At 39.6% G+C, this 16,135-nt stretch overlaps 1 protein-coding gene and 1 pseudogene across 19 annotated transcripts in view; both read left to right on the forward strand.

Moving 5' to 3' along the window:
- Positions 1-7,660: 7,660 nt before the first annotated feature.
- On the forward strand, positions 7,661-8,300 carry LOC118609921 (annotated as a pseudogene).
- A 4,410-nt stretch (positions 8,301-12,710) lies between these two features.
- The window catches only part of ENTPD6 (ectonucleoside triphosphate diphosphohydrolase 6), a 42,174-nt gene continuing 38,749 nt past the window's right edge, over positions 12,711-16,135 (forward strand). For 10 of the 19 annotated variants that reach the window (XM_036229772.1, XM_036229766.1, XM_036229770.1 and 7 more), the window contains exons 1-2: positions 13,067-13,224; positions 14,226-14,281. In XM_036229772.1, coding sequence (XP_036085665.1) covers positions 13,193-13,224; positions 14,226-14,281 — 88 coding nt within the window. In that variant the 5' untranslated portion in view covers positions 13,067-13,192. Of the gene's footprint in view, positions 12,902-13,066; positions 13,225-14,167; positions 14,284-16,135 lie in introns of those variants that run through there. The other 9 variants (XM_016124548.2, XM_036229777.1, XM_016124546.2 and 6 more) reach the window with 8 other exon arrangements.

Here is a 16,135-nt window from a genome sequence, read left to right on the forward strand (position 1 = left end):
AAGAAAATTAAAAAGGTATTTAGGCTTTATATAGCAGGGATCCAAGAGGCTTAGATGCCACCTACTGGAAGCCTAAAGAAGAGCACCTTCTTTGCAGTAGGCTAAATAGAGACCTTTATATAATAAATCTTTCTGGAAAAACGGCAGAATACAATTCCATTAATGCTCAGGCAAAGAAATAGTCCACTAAACACCATGAACAACCAAGGTGACAAGGCATCTCAGAAAGAAAAAAAAAATCCAGAAAATGAGCTTATGGACATAGAAATATGCGACTTAAATGACAGAGAATTCAGAATGGTACTTCTGAAAAAACTCAGTGAGTTCCAAAAAGAGTCATATCAACAATTTCAGGAATTGAAAAAACAGCTAGATGAGCAGAGCAAGGAGATTGGAACACTCAAAAAAAAAAAAAAAAACCCAAAAAACAGAATAAAACTTCATCTGGAGATGAAGAACACGCTGCTTGAAAAAATGAAATAGCATGCTTGGGAAATAGAGTAGACCAAATGGAGAAAAGTATCAGTGATATAAAGACAGAAATATAGAAATAAATCAGAAGGAAGAAAAGAGAAATCGAAGAATGAAAAATAATAAAAGAGAAATACAACAGCTGGCTGATCCCATCAGGAGAGGAAGCATAAGAATAATGGGCATTATCAAAGGTGAGGACAAGGAGCAGGGACTAAAAAGCATTTTCAGACAAATAGTAGACAAGACTATCCCAAATCTAAGGAAATGTGCTGAGCTTGGAATTCAAGAAGCCAACAGAACACCCAATTATCTTAACCCAAAAAGGCCTTCACCAATATACATTGTATTATAGTTATCAAAAATCAATAATAAAGATAGAATTCTCAGGGCACCCAGGGAGAAGAAAATGGTAATTATAAAGGAAAACTCATTAGATTATCATTGGACTTCTCAGTACAGACCTTACAAGCCAGAAAGGAACAGAATCAAATATTTAAACTATTAAGTGAAAGGAACTACCAGCCTAAAATAATATATCCAGTTAAACTCTCCTTCAGATATGAAAGGAAATTAAGACCTTACTAGACATACAAAAATTGAGGGAATTCTCTACTATGAGGCTTGCACTACAGGAAATACCGAAAGGGGTCAGCTCACCTAAAACAAAATGACAAAAAAGTAATAATAATTATGAGTAAAGTGACTATCAGGCAAACACAAGCAGAGGAGTGCAATCTTTACTAAAAACAGGGCATTATAAGCTTAAACAATAAGAAGAGAATTGCTCTAGCGATGTAGTAGTGAAAGTTCAGCATACATAGGGACAAATTGAGATAACAATAATTGAAAAGGGGAAGATACAAAGATCCAAATTCACAAAGGGGAATGGCGATAAGGCACACATAGAAGAAAATGGATGACTGTGTATATAACTAACTATCCTTTTCATATTCGTAATGGTAACCACACAGAGAAGATTCAGAACTAAAGCATATAACATAAAAAAAAAAAAAAGAACCAGAGGCAAAACCGACAAAAGCCAAACAAAATCAAGAAAACAGAAACATAAGGATAAGGAAGCAATGGAAACACTGAGCTACCAGAAAGAAAAAGATAAAATGGTTGTAAGAAGACCTCGTATTTCAAAATCACCCTAAATATAAATGGACTGAACTCACCAATAAAAAGGCACAGAGTTGCAGAATGAATCAAAAAACAAAACCAACCATATGCTGCCTCCAGGAGACACATCTCAGCTCCAAAGACAAATATAGACTCAAAGTGAAAGGGTGGAAAATGATATTTCAAACAACGCCATTCTGAGAAAAGCAAGAGTAGCAGTACTAATATCAAATGAAATAGACCTCAAAATAAAAAAAAAGTAAAGAAAGATTCTGAGGGACACGTCATAATGATAAAGGGATTCATGCATCAAGAAGACATAACACTCATTAATATCTATGCTCCCAATCAGGAAGCCTCGAAATATGTAAAGCAATTATTAACAGAACTAAAAGGAGAAACAGGCCAAAGCACTATCATAGTATGGGACCTAAATACCCCACTTTCAGATATGACAGATCATCCAAACAGAAAATCAAAAAGGAAATAATATCCTTAAATGACACATTAGACCAACTGGACATAATTGACATTTACAGAGCCTTTCATCCCAAAACAGCTGCTTATGCATTCTCTAGTGCCCATGGAACATTCCCAAGAATCAACCACATACTGGGACATAGAGATAGCCTCAACAAATATAAGAGAGTTGAAATCATACCAACCATTACCCTGACCATAATGCTCTGAAACGAGATATCAACTGCAAAAAAAAAAAAAAAAAAAAAAAAAAAAAAACAGGAAGAACCACAAATACATGGAGATTAAACAACATGCTACTGAAAAATAACTGGGTCAGAGAGGAAATTAATTAAGAGATACATAGAAATGAATGATAATGATAGTACAACATATCAAACTTTTGGGACATGGCAAAAGCAGTCATAAGAGGAAAGTTCATATCATTACAGGCCTATCTCCAAAAACAACAATGAGCCCAAATAAATAACCTAATGCTTCATCTTTTAAACTAGAAAAGAAAGAACAAATGAAGCCTAAAGTCAGCAAGAGGAAAGAAATAATTAAAATTAGAGCAGAAATAAATGAAATTGAAAAAAATAGAAAAAAATAAATGCAACAAAGAGCTGGTTCTTAGAGGTTAATAAAATTGACAAACCCCTGGCTAGACTCACAAAAGGAAAAAGAAAAAGGGCACAAATAAACAAAATCTGAGATGAGAGAAGGGAAATTACTGACATCTGTGGCTGACATCACAGAAATACAAAGGATCATGCAGAAATACTATGAAAAAGTTTATAATACCAAATTTAATAACCTAGAAGAAATGGACCAGTACTTAGAACAATACAATCTTCTTAGACTGAATCAAGAAGAACTAGAAAATCTAAATAGACTGATCAGCAGTATGAACATTGAAAAAATCATCAAAAACCTACCAAAAAGTAAAAGTCCAGGATCAGATGGCTTCACTGGTGAATTCTACCAAACATTCAAAAAAGATTTAATACCTATTCTCTTCAAACTCTTCCAGAAAATTGAAGAGGGGGCAATACTTCCATACTCATTTTATGAGGCCAATATTACTCTGATATCAAAATCTGGTAAGGATAACGCAAAAAAGAAAACTCATGAACACAGATGCAAAAATCCTAAAAAGATACTAGTGAACCGAATACAGCAACATATTAAAAAGATTATGCACCACGATCCAGTGGACTTCATTCCAGGGGCACAGGGATGATTCAACATATGCAAATCGAATAATGTGATACACTACATAAATTTAAAAATAAGAATCATATGATCATATCAGTAGATTCAGAAAAAACCTTCGACAAGATACAGCATCCCATTATGATCAAAACACTTAACAAAATTGGTATAGAAAAAAAGTACCTTAACATAATAAAGACTATATATGACAAACCCTCAGCCAATACTATACTTAATGGTGAAAAACTAAACACCTTCCCTCTAAGATCAGGAACAAGACAAGGCTGTCCACTATCGCCACTGTTATTCGATTTAACATTGGAGGTCCTAGCAAGTGCAATCAGACAAGAGAAAAATATACAAGGCATCCACATAGGAAACGAAGAAGTCAAACTGTCACTATTTGCAGCTGACATGATTCTCTATATAGAAAACCCTAAAGACTCCACAAGAACACTACTAGAAACAATAAGCAAATACAGTAAAGTGTCTGGATACAAAACAACGTTAAAAAATCCATAGCATACCTATAATCTAATAATGAAGTGGCAGAAAAAGAAGTAGAAAAAACAATTCCTTTTGCAATTTCAACAAAGAGAATAAATCACCTAAGAATAAGTTTAACTAAACATGTGAAGGATCTATATAATGAAAACTACGAGACCCTATTAAAAGAAATTGAAGAAGATACAAAGAAATGGAAAGATATTCCATGTTCTTGGATTGGAAGAATCAACATAGTTAAAAATGACCTTATTACATAAAGCATTATATAGATTTAATACAATCTCCATCAAAATCTCAGCAGCATATTTTAAAGAAATAGAACGAAAAAGTCATCAGATTTGTATGGAAGCACAAAAGACCCCGAATTGCCAAAGCCATCCTGAAAAAAAAGAACGAGGCTGGAGGCATCACTCTGCCCGACTTCAAATTATACTACAAAGTGACAGTAATCAAAATGGCATGGTATTGGCAGCAAAACAGACACACGGACCAGTGGAACAGAATCAACAGTCCCAAAGTAAACATATTTATATGGACAAATAATTTTTGACAAAAAAAGCCAAAAACATACAGCGGAGAAAGGAAAGCCTCTTCAATAAATGGTGCTGGGAAAACTGGAAAGCCACCTGCAAAAGAATGAAACTAGACTCTTGTCTATCACCACACACCAAAATTAACTCCAAATGATTTAAGAGTCTGAATATAAGATCTGAAACAATAAAATGCATAGAAGAAAACATAGGAATGAAACTCAAGAACCTTGGACTTACAGAAGATTTTATGAATTTGACCTCAAAGACAAGGGAAATAGAAGCAAAAATAAATGAATGGGACTACATCAAACCAAAAAGTTTCTGATCAGCAAAAGAAATCGTCAACAAGATAAGGAGACAACCATCCGAATGAGAAAATATATATGCAAGCAACACTTCCAATAAGGGCCTAATATCCAAAATACACAAAGAACTCATACGACTCAATAACAACAAAAACACAAATGATCCAATCAAAAAATGGGAAGTGGACCTGAACAGATACTTCTCCCTAGATGACATACATATGGCCAACAAATATATGAAAAGATGCTCCATATTGTTAGCTGTTAGGGAAACACAAATCAAAACCACAATGAGATACCATCTCACACGTGTTAGAATAGCTGTAATCAACAGGACAAGTAATAACAAATGTTGGAGAGGATGTGGAGAAAAAGGAACCCTCATACACTATTGGTGGGACTGCAAATTGGTACAGCCACTGTGGAAAACAGTATAGAGGTTCCTCAAAAAACTAAGAATCGATCTATCATATGATCCAGCGATCCCTCTCCTGGGTATTTACCCCAAAGACTTGAAAATCTATATCCAAGAAGATATTTGCATACTGATGTTCATAGCAGCATTATTCACGGTGGCCAGGACATGGAAGCAACCGAAGTGTCTGATAGATGACTGGCTAAAGAAGCTGTAGTACATATATACAATGAAATATTACTTAGCCATAAGAAAAGTTGAAATACTGCCATTTGTGACAACATGGATGGACCTCGAGATAATCATGCTAAGTGAAATTAGCCAGACAGAAAAAGTTGAAAATCACATGATATCACTTATATGTGGGATGTAAACCTAAAAGCAACAAATGAACAGGACAAACAGAGACTCAGGGATATGGATAATGGACTAGTTGTTACCAGAGGGTAGGGGGTAAGGGAGGAGGGGGTAGGTAGATAGTTATAGGCGGTCAAATATAGGAGGATGGGGGAGGGTGAAGTGGGTAAAGAGGATCAAATATATAGTAGCTGAAGGAAACTGGACTTTGGGTGGTAAACACACAATAGAATATACAGATATCAAATTATAATGTACACTTGAAAATTACATAATTAACCAATGTTACTCCAATAAACTTAATAAAAATAATAATAATTGACTCGATAAGGTTGAGGTTCAGCCATTTCATTATGATTGAAAAATTTATGAGAAACAAGTCCATAAATATGTATATATGCTTATATATATACAAATACCTCTGGAAATTACAAACTAGCTATTAATAGTAGCTGCCTACAGAAAGAGGAACTGGGAAGCTGAAAAAGCTATCTGAGCTGTATCTTTTAACAGTTTCAGTTACCCAGTCAACTGAGGTATAAAAATATTAAATGGACAATTCCAAAAATAAACAGTTCAGAAATTTTAATCTACTCACTGTTCTGAGTAGCAAATTTCCCATAATCCTGCTCTGTCCAGCATATCCACACTGTATATCGTTCCAGCCCCAATTCTGAATTGCTCTCCTATGCACGGTTCCCACTACTTCATTTGGCTCTGGGTACCTGGGGCCCTCCAATCCTGTGGAGCTGGTGTGTCAGGCTTCACCCACCTTAATACTTGCAGGTGTAGAGGGAGACCACCCTCCCAAAATCATCCTGGGTTGTAGCTGCATATTGACGACAGTCCTCTTTGGACTTTCTGCATGACAGGGCTCCCAGGTGTGTTTTTTGGGAAGAAATCCCTGTTCGCCTTCTTTGCTCTGTATGGGCAAAGCAGTCCAGTAGCCCGGAGTGCTGTGTTCTGTTTGAATACCACTGTCCACCTTTATCCTTGGTTTTGCTTTATGAGGTTTCAGTTATCCCAGTTCAACCTTGGTCTGAAAATATTAAATGGAAAATTTTAGAAATAAACAATTTATAAGTTTTTAATTGTTAAGAGTAGCATGATGAAATCTTGTGCTTTCCCACTCTGTCCCATATGGGTTGTGAATCATTCCTTTGTTTAGTATATCCATACTGTGTATGCTATCTATCCATTTCTCAGTGGTCCTCTCGGTTATCACATCAACTGTCTTGTGTTCAAGTAACCCTTATTAACAAATTATCATGTAATTTTTATTACAGTATATAATTGTTCTATCTTATTATCGGTTGTTGTTAATCTCTTGCTGCATCTAGTCTATAATTAAATTTTATCATAGGTATGTATGTATAGGAGAAAACATAATATATGTAGGGTTCTGTACAATCCATGGTTTCAGGCATTCATTTGAACATATCCACTAGGGATAAGGGGCAGACTACTGTATATTATTTTGTATCTTTTAATTTTTGAGCCATAAATGTATTACTAATCGAAAATATTAAGTAAAAATTTAAAGAAAAAATTATGTTACATTTTTTTGACTAGGTTACATTGACTAGGAGATCATCTTTTCTTCATTCATTGATTCATGTACTTAACAAATATTTATGGAATGCTTATTATGTGCTGGACACTGTCTGGAGGAACAAGGGTTAAGAAACAGGAACTTAAACTCTACAGCACATGTAGGTTGAAGGTTGCACAGCCCCATGAACCTGGATTTTAGGATGACTGACAATGTGGAGTAGAGCCCCTAGGTTTCCACCAGTAAGAAGGGGAACAACAGTCTTTGATTTGCTTTAGGTCTATGGTGGGGTCTCATTGTTTGAGCACTTTAATTTTATTCTAATTAATATGACACTTCACTAATGTGATCTAATGAATATTTCATTAACTGAAGAGCTGAAACACGCACATTCTTCTCAAATATACATGATAAATTTACAAAAGGTAGCCACAAATGGGGCCACAAGGCTAGTCTCAACAAATTTCAACAAATGGGTATTACAGAGATTACATTCCTAGACCATAAGGCGATTAAGTGATAATTTACTAAGTAAAAGATTAACTTAAAAAATTAATTCAGAGCCCTGCCCCATCCTGCCTGGCTTGGTGTGTGCTATGCCTGCTGCAGGCCCTGTCATTGGAGGGGCAGGTGGTGGGAGGAGACGCAGAGCGGGCCTGGGTGAACAGAAGAACCACTCGCGCTAGAGCCACAGCCACCACGATTGGGGACCCACCAGGCCATGGCACCCTGCCCTCCTCAGAACAATTATACTCAGTGCCTGCTAGGTGACTGGGTGGTGTTCATTATGAGGGCCCTGCTGGTGCTAAGGGCTGCTCAAGGTCATCCTGGACTGAGAAGTCTCGACAGGGTCTTCAAGCAGAAAGCCTTCCACACCTCTGGAAAACCCCACTACTAAACCAACAGGAAATATCCTTCAGCCATACAAGTGAATCTTCCAAAAGCACTTTGAAACCATTTGCCACTCCAGTTTACACAATCTCAAAATATGTTACAGTCACCACTTAGAAACCCATAGCAACATCTAAAATGGCAACACCAGGGGTCTCAGCAAATATGACTTTCATAACCTTAAAGTCTACACCCAAAATGGCAAGAGTTTCACAAAATACATCTCAGATTTCAACATCTACAATGACTACAACCCACGGGGGTTCAGTGACATCTGTTCTTTCATCAGTAATAATCACAGTAACTATAAATTCTAAAGAAAATAAAGGATCAAAATTTGATATAGGTAGCTTTGTTGGTGGTATTGCATTAATACTAGGAATTTTAGCCTTTATATTGGATGCAAAATATATTATTCAAGAAGAGCTTTTCAGTATAGAACCATTGATGAACATGATGCCATCATTTAAGGAAATCCAAAGACTGATGGAAAGAATATTGATTCAACCAAATCAATTAGTTTAAGACAGTAGTCTCTTTTTGAAAATCATATAAACAGGCCATGCATATAATGTACAATATAATATAATTGCTAATGCCACAAAGCAGAAATTTTATGAGTAAACCAGATCTTCAGCATAATTTTAGTTTGTGTCCTTTCTGAAAGAATCAATATTTTATATGTTGTAAAGCTTAGTACTTGCTTCAGAAACAAAATGCCCCCCACCCACCCCCAAAAAGAGAGAAACAATACCTGGGTTTAGCCCTGTTAGAGAATCACTGGAGAGCCTGTGTTTTTATTAATAAATCTTTCCAAGGTTTCAATGGCAGATGATATAATTTTTCCTTCAGGTAATTTCAGTAAATTGCAATGCTTAACATGATAATGTTTTAAAGACTTAGTTGTTAGAATTAAGAAGTTAGGTTATTTGCTAGATTATTTGCTACTGTGAGAATATTGTCACTACTGGAAATTGCTTTATTTCATATTAGCTATTACTTATATATTTAGTGACTATTTTAAGAGATACAGAGCTGCTTTCAATATCCAGAAATATTCAGTGTAGTGTAAACACACCTAACTTCTAAAAAAGCCCTTTATATGATTTCCAAAACAACATTTAGAATGCTGTATAGTCAGAACTGTAGATTAATGCTGTTTCTTAGGCCGGGGATTGAACTCCCCTCAGGCTACTAAACCTACAGGATGAAAATGCTGTATTTTCCGGCACTGTCGATTTTACTTGAAAATTTGGAGAAACAGCATTTTAAAACTAAAACCCCAATTTATTTTGGAATAAATTTTTATGAAGTTTTAAAATGGAGATTCTAAGACAGGAAACTTCCTGCTACTTCATTTGGATATTCTTCAGACCACTCCTCTTCCTCCCTCGCTGAAGAGAAGGCACCTTTAGGTGTATTATGTTAATCTGCGTTGGCCTACAGCCCATCCCTCGGTATTGCTTAACCTGAGATCTATTCCCTTTGGTAAACATTACTTGTCCCCCTCTAAATTCAGTATATCTGAACAAGTACAACATAAGAAAGAAAATTAGAAGTTAATCTCCCTCATGAACATAGAAACAAAGAGCCTAAACACAATGTTAGCAGTCATATCTAGCAATGTATAAAACATGCTTTCTATTGGGAATAAGGAATGATTCAACATTAGAATTTAATTTACCACATTAACAAATTAATGGAGAAAAGTCATGTGATCGTCTCAATAGATGAAGAAAAATCACAATATAAATTTCAACATGCATTAATGATTTTTAAAAATTCTTATGCTAGAAAGAAAAGGAAATTCTTAACCTGATAAAGGGGACCTTCATATTTAACGGAAAAATGTTAAGGGCCTCCATGGAAGGGAGGACAGCAAATAAATAGCTATTCAAGGAATTAAACAGAACACCAGTCCCTCTCTACTCTGAGAGTTAAGCTATCACCCAGAACATTACTCACCTTTGTTATAGCTGCACCCTCTTCCTGTCCCAACTAGATTGTCACTATGGTGCAGGTGGCCACTCTTGGACTGTCCATCAAGAAGCCAAAAGAGACCATGAGATGACCAAATAGACAGCCAACCTCCCTTAGTTAAGGGTAAGATTTCCCTGACATTATTTCATGTGTGAACTCAGTTTTGGAAAATGCAAAGCTAGCCATGAGTCCAGAGGGTCTGACTTTTCTGGAGAGCTAAAGAGAAAGGATTTGAATGGGCAGGCAGTATTTTGTGGTTACAGACTTTAGGGAATCAGAGGAAGAAATGAGGGAGATGACTAAAATATTTTATTTGATACATTATCAAGGTCCCCTATGAGTATCTTTGGGCAGATTTTCCCCAAAACATATTCTGGGAAAGGATCTGCATGCAAGTAATGTATTTGGAAAGTAACCCCAGGAAACACCAGTAGAGTAGAGAAGTGAGACAGGGAAGGGGAGGAAACCCTGGGCAACCAGGGCTCAATTCCACTGCAGAACATGCCAGAGATTGTCTCACTTGAGGGGCAAGGAAGAGAGAGGCAAAGGCTCTAGATTATTCATACCTATCATGGCTAAGGTCTTCCAGGAGCAGCATTACCTCCCTGGAACTTCCAGTTGTGGGGCATGCTCAGGCTAAAAGAAAGCTCATGATTCTTAGAGAATCACGGGTGGTTGCAGTGGAACAGATATAGGTGAGGAGGCAGAGGTACTATCTGTAACCAGGGCCCTATGAAGTCCACATTATACTGCTTCATGTAACAGACAGATTTTCAGACATACTCCTAGATTGGTGTGAGTAGATGACAAATCTGAGCAGGCACCTCCACTTTGGGCTTAGTCACATTTGGTAAACTGAGGCAAGTTAGTAACTCCTTTACCTCTTCTAAAATTTTCTCAACTCCTCCCCCACCCGAAGCAGGGCCAGTCACTCCTCTCTGCTGTCAGAACACTTGCATACATTTTCTGGAGTATTTCCACAATAGGTACCAATTAGCTTCCATCATCTGCCACTTGTAGGACCAATCTGCTGCTTCTGGCTGACTAATAAAAACTGAAGAAGCACTATTATGAATTCACCCATTCCTTCAACAAATATTTACTGAGTAGTGTCTTAGTTTGTGTTTCTCTAAAGGTAGACTGAGACAAGAGATAAGATGCAAGTAGTTTATTTGAGATAGGGGGCCAAGGAAGAAGGGAAACTCAGCACATGCCCACATGACTGAGCTGTTACTACTGTGGACAACTAAGGCTCAATCCTGCTCGTATGAAGAACAGAAGGCTAGAGCATTCATCCCCAATTAGTTAAGGGTTGGCTTCCCTGAACTTCCAGGCTGTGCCTTCTCCCAGGGCTTCCAAAGTTTTAATGTCATCTCACAGTACCTTCATATGGCAGAAATGACACAGGATTGCTCAGCATCTACTTTTATAAGGGCATTAACCCAATTCATCTCCCGGACTCCCCACTTCTTAATTCTATTACCTTGAGTGTTAGGATTTCAGTGTATGAAATTTGAGGGACACAAACATTCAGACCATAGCAATTTACTAAGGAAAGACCTGAGGAAGAGCTTTCCAAATGGTACATAGTATATGCAAAAGCCCATGCCAGCAAAACCACCAAATTCTAGAAACTCTAACAGTGAAATATGATCAGACGTGCTGTGACCAAGGTAGACAGAAGCAGAACCATCACAATTCCATGAAAGGACAATTGAAAATATTAGAATAAATGTAAATTAAAAGTGTGAAATAAAATTCTGTAACAATTGGATTGGCAAAGGTTCAAAAGTTTGAAAAGATTCTACTAGTAAAAATGTGGGGAACCCCACACTCCTATACATTACTGTGGGTATGTCAACTAATACAATGTCTAAGGAGCAATTTAGCCATATGTATCTACTTTTAAAAGAAAAAAGAGGGTATAACATATCCTTTAACATAGCAATTCCTCTCCTAAAAATTTTTCCTGTAGACATACTTACACGTGTACAAGGATAGTCCCTGGGATCCTGCAGCATTAATCATAGTAACACACATCTAGAACAAGGGACCATTTGGTAAAGGAGGGCAGTATCCAACAAAGTGGTCCCAGTGACGACGCACCCCATCTGCCCAGTCCTTGACTGTCTGTTCTCACTCCATCCCATCCGCTTGGCTCCCACTCACTCTCAAAAGTGTCAATAAAGGCCACTGTGTCATTCAGGTACCCACTAACACTTTCCCAGGGCAGGTCTGCAAGGTGGCGCCCATACCTCCTTGGCCAGATGCTGTCCACAGGCAGCCCAGCCTCAAGGGAAACTGGGGGTGGGGGACTCCTGCTCTGGTGGGAAGGAGAAACAGAGGAGACATCTGGGTAGCCCCTACAACCAGAATCCTTCAGTAAACTGGAGGTCTGCTTCTACAACTAACACAAGTCAGGAGATGGCAAGTTTGGTGGCTTCTAGTAAGGGATAGGAAAAACGGGAGTTAAGAATAGGAAAGATTTGATTGCATTGCCTATTTTGTTGTGGTTGCATTTTCTATCATATACCTTCCCAAAAAGGGGGAGGAGGGTGTTAACTTTATATGAGGACGCAAGGAAAATTCAAAAATTCCGCAAGCTGGTCAAGGCTGTAAGTTGGGATGGGAAAACTTATCGGCCAGGCACCACAAAGGCCTGCTCCACCGCGCCGTGAGGAAACTCTATAAGCTGGATCAGGAGCTGAATCTAGCCGGCGAGGGCTGCACTGGGGCGCTGGAGGCCCACACAGGCCGAGGCCCCAATTCTTAGGCGACTCCAGCCGGGATCACGTTCGGAATGAACCATCAGGCAAACCCAAGCGGGAAGCCACTGCGCCTGCGCAGCGGGGCCCGTGACGTCCCGCCTCTACGCCGTGCCTGCGCACTTGTCCCACGACGCCGCACCCGGTGGGGGAGCGACGTGCGAGTAGGCGGGGCCCAGGTCCCGGGATCCGCAGCTGGCTGCTGTCGGTGCGTGGAGTCAGCGGTCGCGCCGTCCCGACCGGAAAACAGAGAGGCGTCCTCGGTCGCCGGTCCGCAACCCTGGGAACGACCCCTTCCGTGGGTGGGGCAGAGGGGCCCTTGCAGGGTAAGAGGCGGGCCGGGGGCGCGTGCAGGGCCAGCGAGGCTTACAGGCCTGGAATAAGTGACTGCACGTGGGCCTCCAGGCGCGCTGGTGCGCTGCGTCTGGGAGTCGGGGCTGGAGTGGATGATGGTTGGGGGCCTCTGGGATGCAGAACCGTGCGTCTGGCAGCTCCCAGGTCTCCAACGACAGCGCCTGAAAGCAGCCTCGGGATCACTCGCTCACCAGTCTTCCTTCCTTGCTGCCTTCCTGTCCCGGCTCCATTAGTTCTCCCTGGACTCTGGACTTCGCTGACCCATGAGGAGCGCATTCAGTGCTCTGGCAGCTGGGTGAGCCAGGCCGATCTCTAGCCCCAAGGAGCCTAGAGCCCTGCTGCATCTATTTATTCAGCGAGCATTTGCTGATTCTCTTCCCAGCTCTGTGCCACCCTCTGGTAATAGGATACAGTATATGTAAAGGTATTTTTTTTAATGAGTAGACAAATTTAAAATAGGAGGACAGGCAGGCCCCTTCCCTCCTGGGCCTCACAGCCCATTTGGGAAACCCAGGGAACAGGTAAGATTATGTCATTCAAATAGTACTGAGGATGTGAGGACAATTCATTCTGGCGTTGGAGTAGTGACCAGAAGAGCTCATGAAGTGGTCAGGGTGGTTCTGCCTGAGCTGATCCATGAGCCAGGAGTGCTCCAGGCTGCAGGAGGAAGAGGCCATCAGGTGGATGGCTGTACCTCATTCAGTAGAAAGCACTGGACAGGAGAGTGGAAGAGGAGGGAGAGATGAGCAGGGCACTGAGGAAAGAAGGGTGATTTTTATTTCAAGTGCAGCTGCAAGCCATAGAATGGTTTTAAGGGTTGGAGAGAAGTCTGATTTGCTCTGTAGATTATTGTGGACACAGCCCCCCCATCCTGGGTGTTCATCCAAAGGAGTCAGTCACCTAAAAACATGTAGGCAGTTCCAAGTGTCCGTCCAGGCATTTACATACCAGGATTATGTGTATGATACCGCATATCCTCCATCCCCTGGGATGCAGGAGAGGTCTTAGCTCCAAGCCCCAGTGAGGGAATGTGAAACTTCTAGGAAGGAGGGTCCTTAAGGATAGGTAGATGGTGATTGTGATTACAGGGAGTTTCTGACTCACTGTGTAAGACCCATGATGTCTGGAGAGCTTTTCCTGTTGGTATGACCAAGCATAAACAAGGTTCATGAAAAGTCTATCAAACATAATGGAACAAATCCAGAAATTGTTTTTTGTCCCCCTACTCCTGCCCTCAGAAGTAGCATTTGGCTAACATGATGTGTATTCATCTCCTTCCTGGAACCTCATGTAAAGAACCAGAGAAGTGGACAACCGAGTGAAGAGGTCCCTCCCACTACATCCTATAAAAAAGGTGGTATTGACATGGTGGATATACGTGTAGATTTTGCAAAGAAAAATCCATTTAAACCTACTAGGAGAATAAATAGTAGTTTGTTAATGTGCTTTAATTTTGGATAGATTTTCAGCATGTGTGGCAGTTATTTGCATACCTGGCTGTTTTTAGTACTTAAACTGAAAACCTGAAGTACCTGGCTAACTGATTAGGTGGCCACCATCCAAATCAGATAGAGCTTGTATTTCCAAGAGCCAACCCGCTGTGCCTAGCTCCTAGAAAACCTAGCCAAGGGGACAGTGCAGGCACCTACCTCCAATACCGCTGCTCCATACTGGTATTCTCCTCTCTGACCCCTGTCCGCCCCTGACAGAGGGTAGCCCCTGGCAGGGACCAGCTGGGAGCAACGTTTGCTCAGCCAAAGCTTTCTGTTTGCCTTTGTTCACCCTACATCTTGCCCCACCTGTCAGCTTACTCTTCATTCCTTGCAGCCTTGTTCTAGACCCTCTCCTGTAAAGAAAAAAACTAAAGTTGAATTATTTTCCTTGGTAAACCTCTAGGGAGGCCTGATCAACACATTTACACTCTAGTGTTAGTGGTGCCCATGGAAATGTGATTTACCCCTCCTGCTGGTGTCTTAGCTCTGAACAAACACCTTAACCCAGTAGAATGAAATTGACTTTTAGGTTTGGCCTCAGGGTCTTGGAGGTGCTGTTGAGCCAGGCTGTTTCTGGCTCTGTGTTCCCACAGTGTTAAATTCTATGTGGATTCTATTTATGTCATCCTGAACTTATTGGCATGTAACTTTAATGATTGTGCACGGAATTTCATGTGAGTGTTTTTTGGTTGTCTAAAGTAGACTTGTATTAATAGGAAAAGTAAAGTGATGAAGCATATTTAAGTGGAAGCTAGAAAATCTTGTCTGTGCCTCACCATGTGCCAGCTGTGTGTTCCCAAGCAATTCTGTTTACAAACATTCCCAGGGTCTTGGTGGGGTCATATGGAAATAAGTCTTTGTATATTGTGTGATATAAGTGCCGACCTGTGGGCTTCTGGTAATAGAATATAGCATATGTGAAGGTATTTTTTTAATGGGTAGACAAATTTAAGTAGTAACCTTTGCCTTGAAATATGATATACCGTTTATTAATCTGATCATGTAGTCATAGTTCTTAGATTAATATAAAACATGATAAAACTTAATTATATAAAAGGATTTTATAAAACCCTTTCAGTCGTAAGGTGTTAGTATTGCTTTTATGTCCTCCCTATTGATCCTTGGAAATAACTGCTTTAGAACTTTTTCTATAAATACTTTTTAAATGTTTACTTAGTAATGGAAACTTAGGGTTACAATAACCTAAGAAAAGGAGGCCTATGAGAGGGCCAGTTGTGGGTGAGTGTTGGCTGCCTGGGGATGGACATTCCCCAGGTTGCGTCTTAGCCTCTGCTCATTCCCGAGTCTTCTCTCTGTTGATTTTTTTACTCCTGAGCTTAGCTAACATCCCCTTAATGCAGGTAATTTCCCTGGCCCAACCGCAAACCTGTCATCTGTCACAGGGCCAATTCAGTTTCTGACTGATGTCCTGCTATCATTTTATTTAGTCCGTTATTTTATTTGTTTGTTTCTTTGTTTTTGCAAGCATTGACCAGTTCTTTTTTTTTTTTTTAATTTTTATTAAGTTTATTGGGGTGACATTGGTTAATACAAGTACATAATTTTCAGGTGTACATTATAATTTTTGATATTTGTATATTCTGTTGTGTGTTTACCACCCAAAGTCCAGTTTCCTAAGCTGCCATATATTTGATCCCCTTTACCCACTTCACCTTCCCCCTACACCCCTATATTTGACCCTCTTTAATCCAT

The sequence above is a fragment of the Rousettus aegyptiacus genome, unplaced genomic scaffold, assembly GCF_014176215.1.
Source record: "Rousettus aegyptiacus isolate mRouAeg1 unplaced genomic scaffold, mRouAeg1.p scaffold_m13_p_12, whole genome shotgun sequence".
Taxonomy (NCBI): domain Eukaryota; kingdom Metazoa; phylum Chordata; class Mammalia; order Chiroptera; family Pteropodidae; genus Rousettus; species Rousettus aegyptiacus.